This window comes from Phoenix dactylifera, chromosome 12 (genome assembly GCF_051530095.1).
Source record: "Phoenix dactylifera cultivar Ajwa chromosome 12, Ajwa_hap1_PhDact_Kaust_v1.1, whole genome shotgun sequence".
In the NCBI taxonomy this organism is placed as follows: domain Eukaryota; kingdom Viridiplantae; phylum Streptophyta; class Magnoliopsida; order Arecales; family Arecaceae; genus Phoenix; species Phoenix dactylifera.
The window spans coordinates 23,708,567-23,715,927 of NC_143201.1; the positions used below are offsets into that span (position 1 = coordinate 23,708,567).

At 41.0% G+C, this 7,361-nt stretch overlaps 1 protein-coding gene across 1 annotated transcript; it reads right to left on the bottom strand.

The window, feature by feature from the left end:
• LOC103700830 (GDP-L-galactose phosphorylase 1-like) lies at nucleotides 1-2,990 on the bottom strand. Its single transcript, XM_008782710.5, has 7 exons — nucleotides 2,427-2,990; nucleotides 1,771-1,877; nucleotides 1,644-1,703; nucleotides 1,282-1,524; nucleotides 1,016-1,201; nucleotides 667-915; nucleotides 1-559 (listed from the first exon to the last, which is right to left on the bottom strand). Exons 1-7 carry the CDS (start codon nucleotides 2,527-2,529, stop codon nucleotides 296-298), a joined length of 1,212 nt encoding a protein of 403 aa, XP_008780932.3. The 5' UTR covers nucleotides 2,530-2,990; the 3' UTR covers nucleotides 1-295.
• Between the last annotated feature and the right edge of the window lie 4,371 nt (nucleotides 2,991-7,361).

A 7,361-nucleotide genomic window follows, 5' to 3' on the forward strand; every position in this document is an offset into this window, starting at 1 on the left:
TTTCATGAACCATTCAGGAATATTTCAGTAATTTGGAGAATGTTGTTGACATAGTGCTCAGCAGAGTAGCCAAAGGCTATTACAACATTAACAAAACGATAAGGTTATCAAGCACACATTTGATGCTGACTGAAGAGCATCTGAACTGAACCACAAAGAAACCACAATTGAATATCAAACAACTAGAGATAAAGCATACGTCCACCCACTTACTGAAGTACAATAAAGAACCACCATCACTGCTAACAACCAAAGCAATCTAGTTTTTGCAGGAGGGATCATTGCTTACAAATTTTCAATCCCTTTCTGCCCTTTCCATGATATCCTTGACAGCTACACTGGCAAGGGCTTCCAAGATATATCCCTTCATCTCTGTGAACCGTTCCTCAGAGAGAGACACCATTTCCAAGAAACTACATAAGCTCCCTTCTGATGCTTCCACATAATCCTGTCTCCGCTTCAATGCAAAATGACCGCCAAGCTCCCATATTGCTGGATTCACTTGCTTTTCAAGGATCTCTTGGCTAACTTTTCCTTGGGCCCTTTTCTCAGCATAACACTGCTCATTCATTTGGATGTCATTGAAAAAAAAATAAGACTTGATTTCTATATTAAAAGATGTGCATAACTGAAGCATTGGAGGGAGTTGCGCTTAATTAGAATTACCTGTGGGAAGAGGAAAATCTGCTTGCCGGAATCAGATATGAGGACATTGTAGGGGCAGTTGGTATCTTGAAGGAAAATGCAGGCACTGGAGATGACATCTGATAGATCTTCCAGGCTACTTCCACCTTCGAAAACAAGACCTCTTACAGGATAATGTAACAGTTGAGAAATCTTCACCCCACTCCCTAAAGTTGCAATCATCTGAGTTGGAGCCTTTTCCACTGGGAATGATTCAGTCAAGTAGTAAGCCTGCCACCATGAGGTCAGCAAGAAAACTAGAAATTTCAATTGTGAGCTTATACTAGCTGATTAAATATCTGGAGGAAGGAGGTATTAAAGGGTATGTGACCTGGAAGTGGAGGTGATTAATGGTGGCAAAGGCACCAAGACTGTTATAACCCACTCTGAAATAGGGATTATGGGCTTCCCTCGCCATGCGCATGGCGAGTAAGAAGCTCTCTCGATCAATCCTCTGTGGCATGCAGTCTAGTATGCGAGGGCTCAAAAGCACATGGCCATATGCTATTGGGCTCACCTGCAACACAGAAGAGTCCAACAATTTCTTCCATCGGCGAAGAAAATAAACTAAAATGGTAGCAAAGGAGATATACCCACATTGATGGCAATCACATTTGGGCAGGCTGATGCCATAACAGAAGCATGTTCGAGGTACTGGGCTTCATCATTCCCACTTTCTTCAAATCTAAAGAGCACCTCCTCTTGCCCTATTTTCGTAAAGTTGAACTTTCTCCCATCAAAGTGTTGGAGGACCTCATCGAGTCCAAACTCAGTTGGCCGTTTCTTGAGGTCACGACCTTCAACCAGTACCACTATAAAACTATGTTCTCCTGGAAGTATCTGTACATAAAGTTTACACTCAAAGAAATAATTATGCAAAGAAACCCACCTAGATATATACAGCAATCAATAGATGGGATGGCAAGCAAAGAGTAGATTACTAAAAGATGAATCCTGACCTTAGTTTCACAGGCAGTGATATCATGGTGGAACAGTCCTCTAAGCCTGCGGTCCTCCCACTGTAATCAACTACAATATAAAGTGACTATATGGAGAAAACTAATCCTAAATAGAACTACTACCTACCACTTTGAGAAGTCTATCGAGGAACAATGAATGAGGCTCTTTCCTCTCTGATGAAAGCCCAGAACCCTTGGCAGACTTGCTGAAAGAATACAGAGGAAGCTTGGCCCCTATCCATTGATTTTTACACAGATTAACAATTTAGAAGGAGGTCAAGATATTCCAAATAAATCAGCATGAGATCTATTTCTGATAATTACATATAATAATAAGCCAATAGATGATAGTTCATAAGGCTTCTGGACTATAAAATTAATTTTAAATTTATGTAGAAACGGGTGTGGCTTTTAAACAAATATATATTGTGCATTACTCTTTAACTTGCTGGGATTGATGCACTGAGATTTATTCAGTGCATTAATTTATTCAGGGATGGTTTAGATTTAATACGGAGCTCTGTTAGGGATTTGAGTGATTGTTCACTAGTATCATCTTCATTTGTCTATGGGAAGGCCACCTGTGTAAAGATCTAGAGCGATTAGATGGACCATCTTTGAAATGCTACGGATAAAGAAATGCATGATCCATACCAGCAACTCACTAAATTGTGAAAGTTGTATCCACTATTCTCGCGATAAATTAAGTTTATTTAGGTTGTCACACTTTACATAAATGGATGCGGGCATTTCGTCGAACAGAGTTTGTGATGGGAGGAATACCTCCATGAAGAAGGCAGCACTTGGAGAGGCAATTGCGGCCACACCCTCCTCCTCCGCTCCCCTCCTTGTTACCAACTTGGCCTCCTTGGTTGCCGGACATCATTGTTGGAAACTCTTGATGCTGTGTATCTACTCTCGAGCTCTCTCTGAGTCCACCATGACTCTCCGACCCTCTTAATTCCGATCTATCGTTTTAATGCATTCTGCTGTCTTTTATCAGTCGTGCCGCTACCTGAAAACAAGAGACAGCGCACGCAACTGGCTTGCACTTGAGAAGATGCCACGCTGCGCACGCAGTTTGCCAGAAAGTCCTCTGTATCCTGCCAAAGCGAACGCTTCCGGCAACATCAAACTCCGACACGGCAGTTGCGGAGATTGCCACGTAACTTTCTTATCGTCCTTCCCGTCGCTGAGCTTTTCAGGTGGTGGTAGTCTCCAGCTTTTCCTTGCGTGCATTACGCTTTTTTTTTTTTCCTTTTTTTCTTTTTTTTTAACCCTTTTTTCTTATACAACTGCGACAACCGCTGAATGAATGAGCGTGAGTGCAGGGGCGGCCCAATACATCTGGGGGCCAAGACGAATTCAGTAAATGGGACCTCTTTTTTTTAAATAATAATTTTTTTTAATAAATATAAAATACTTAAAAAAATGTTATGGAAATAGATTGCTGTCAAGTACACTATTTCAACAAAGATGCATGAATCTAATAAAGGTCGACAAAAAGCCTCTTCAGTTTAATATAATTCTTGAATGAAAATATTAAAAAAAAATACTTAAAAAAAAAAGGGCCATGGTACTGTTCTTGGCAATACTGTTTACCATGTGAAGCGAGAGCAGAATAGGAAAAAGGCCATCCCATGGCGCTTCACGGTCAAAAAATTTGTCCAAGAGAAAGTAGGGTCATTATGGAAAATTCACTCCATCTAATTAATAAAAGTCCCATCCCACCATCTTCCCTTCAAGTGAGTACCCAAGCAGCCCCTGCAACATCACGGAATAGCAGCCATTCAACCCCCCCTCCCTCCTTCTCTTTCTCTACCCTCCTTTTCTTTTGCTAAAGACCATCTCTCCTTCAAGTGAGCACCGAAGCTGCAACTGCAACATCACGGCACAGCAGCCATTCAACCCCCTCCCTCCTTTTCTCTCTCTACCACCCAAGAGGGGAGAAGAAACCGAGAGGAGAAAATTAAAAGAATCTCCACCCTCCAAGAAGTCCATCTCCAATCCCCCCATCTTTCTTCCTGATGGCCCAGCTGGATCAGGAGTAATGTGAGGGAAGGAAAACCAAGACCAAAACCAAAAAAGAGAAGGGATGAAAGATAAGAGTGGCTTCAGGTGTGTATGAAGCCAACCAAATCCCTCCTCTCTCTCTCTCTCTCTCTCTCTCCACCCAAAACAAAACTACTGTCCCCAACTTCCCCGATTGCCCTCTGCAGGCCAGGAAACCCTCCACCTCCCTTCCATCAAGGGGGAAGACTCGTAGCCAGCTTCTGCTCCCGGAGGCCTTCCATTGGCCCGGGGCCTTAGGCGACCGCCTCAGTCGCCTAGGGCTCGGGCCGGCCCTGCGTGAGTGCACCCAGAACAATTCGGCAAAAAAAAAGTTGACGAAAGAGTGAGAAAAAGACTCAAAGCTCTTCTAAAGAAACTCTCTCGAGTGATGCGCAACAAAAAAAGCAACTCAATCGACGGCGTTATTCACTTCTCAAAAGACATACACAATCCGTAAAGCATCAAAACCCCCCAAATCTTGTAGATGTCCTGAAGTAGCTGATGTTGTCGTCGCTGTTGTGTCGTCCATGAATCTAATCGATTACCGTGGCTGAGTCACATTTCAAGCTATCTGCACCCAGTGCACGCTTCGTATGCACGATGCCTTTCTATACAGCTCACAGCTCACAGCTCTATTTCAGTAATAGACTCATCGAAGATGCGCCGACTACTAGCAGTTACAAATCTAGATTCGTGGTCTTGAATCACAAAGCTCACTCCTTTTCGGCCTCCACCCTTCAAAACATTGTCATCAAAATGTAATCAGAAAGCTAGGTGGTGGGTGCGTGCGCTTCGCTTTGAAACCTCCTTTTACCATCTATTGAAGCTCTGTTTCCATGGGCCTGACACCTGACTCGAGGACGTGTCCCGAATATGAACAGTGCTAGATTAAATAGAATGTGGCACTATTGTATTGGTTCGTGTCTAAGAGGAGTCTTGCAGAGCAAGTAGGGATTCACCATGCCCTGGCTGGTGGAAAGCCATCTAGAATTTGTCATTTTGAAGCTCGAGAAAATTTCCAATATGAATTACTTATACACTATATTCAATTCTATTATGTTCTTCTCGTGTTTATTCATAATCAATTTCTTACTCATGTAAAATACTTCTTGATGTATTTAAATATACCATCTCGTGCAAGAAGATCTAATTAAAAGGTATGGATGAAACATACGGACGAAAGGACGTAAATGTATATGATGCTAAATTTTAAATACGAACGATTAAGATCCAGGGAGTATCTTTGATGATAGTACTATTGGAGGGTCATAAGAAATTTTTCTTCCTTTTTATATTGTTTTTTAATAATATTTGTGTCTATATAACTATCTCTTTCAATATATTGTCAAGGGCATAGAGGTCTATCTTAGAAAATGGATGGACACATTAATTTGCCTCTAATGTAGAGATGGTTGCTTAGAATACTGGCAAGCATGATTAAAGCATTGTTGTAGATTATAGTAATAATGGAGACCGATGCTCGTTTGGTGCACATGATTGACTCAATAAAAAGGAACATAAATTATTGTATCAATCAATGCAATGTTTGGGATCCAATTTTTGCCACGATATCCCCTCTCCTCTCTTCTCCTTTTCATTTTTATCTACAAAATCTAAATACTTCTTAAATATAAAAGCTTGTGATGTTCATCGTATGATAAGTGAAAATTGAATATACATGCCGTTAACGGTTCATAATATATGCTTGATTTGTCATTATTTGAGGTATTTGTAAAATAAACTTTTTTTAAAAGCAACCCCTACTCCTCAATTGGTTGAGCACTGTCATTTAGAGAAAACAAATCAAGTTTTTTAATTTGACTCCAACCAAGTATTCCACACTCCACTTCTGATTGTACTTTTAAGTCGCTCGTAGTCCCAAAATCTCAAGAGTTTTAGGACGAAAGCATATGAGAAATGATATACCATCTTAATGTTTCATATATCCTTGAACATTTATTGCAGGAGATAAAAAGAGGACTGCATATATAAATCGCCCCTCTCTCTCTCCCCAAATAATTGATCCTATCATTTCAATATTTTTTTCTTTTCTCCTCCATCAAAGATGCGCAGTTGCTTCCAACCAAAGAATAATGCACATGGCTTTATGGCCACCTCACAATGCAATATATATATGACTTTTGTTTCGATATTCTCGTCGTTAAAACTTCCTATTTTTCTTTCTCATTCCATAATGTCATCATAATTGTTTCTCATGGTCCAAGAATCCAACAAAATTTTAATGATATTTGTGGAAGGAAAACTTGCAATTTAAAAAATAGAACTTGTTTTACAATACCGAAGTGTCCATTCCATTATATAACCAAAACTCAACAATCTTTGGATGTTGCATAGTTTGCTACATCTTTTGCTCTATTTGGTGCTTTTATCAGAAAACCCCACTAAGTGTAGCAAATTTAGGAATACTTTCTTCTCTTAATGTTGATAAGATTTCCATAAAATTTCCATAAATTTTATCAGAGGTGGCCTTTCGACCTGGTTCTCGCTTCTACTCCATATAGTTTTTGAATAAAACTGTAACGGACAATTTTTGCAAAATGACACCTCAATGCGTTAATAGATGATATTAAGATGGTATGAAATGAGCACCTGCATTCCGTTATATCAACAAAAATTCATTGCTTAAAACATAGCATTGTTTCTGCGAGTACTCCAAATGCATGCCACTTCACCGACATATTTTTCTTTTTCCTCCTGCAAGGAAACCCATAATAATAAATTATGAAAAAGCTGCAATATATCAGTAGTTAAAAGGTATTTTCCCTGTTCATAATAATCTTCAAATTATGTGCAAAACCTTGCAAATGGTGTAAAACCGAGCAGATCATGAAAGAAGCCTCTTAACTGTCGATATAATTACTACCTAAAAATAAAATCTGAATCTGTGAAGCATACCTTCCAGGTGCGAGGCTGCTCCCAAACTTGGCATGTGGTAGAGAGAGAGAGAGAGAGAGAGAGAGAGAGAGAGAGAGAGAGAGAGAGAGAGAGAGAGAAATCCATCGAACCGCTAGTCCCCTATAAAAGGTTGCATGGCACCTGATGAAAGTCGTAATTAGATAACTTTAATCAGATAAGCGGCTGAGATCCAACGGTACACTTCCGTGGCAAAATCCAAATATGTTAAAGAGTCAGCCGAGCTTTTTTTTTTTTTAGTAAAAGAGATAGGAAGGGAGGGGAGGGGGAGAGGCGAACCTCCCCCGCATAGCAGCCCCCACTAGGCCCCCCTTCCACAAGAAAATATTTGATGTAGGCCGTAAGTTTCCGCGTACCCTCTCAGACCTATGGGCTCTTCTCATTGTGCTCATCACTTATGTGTGAGTACGTCACCCCAGCGCTACCTCGGTACCAGTGGACTAGTAGCGCTCCCACCGACAGCATCTAGGTGTGGGGCATCTGGTCTCCAAATTTAATCGATGCTCGTGTGTTTTGAATCTGGACCACCCCGATGGAAGCCAACGCTCCGTTCCATCTGTGCTACCACCTTGGTGGCGGTCGAGTAATCTTTGCAGTTACATGTGGTTCAAGTGGCCAATAAAAGGAGGGACAATTCTTTTTCTCCTTCTCCTCTCAGCACCAAGAAGGCAATCTGTGGCAGACCTGCAAAGGTCAATTAGACCGGTCCACCTCCCCTAGAGGGCTGTTCCT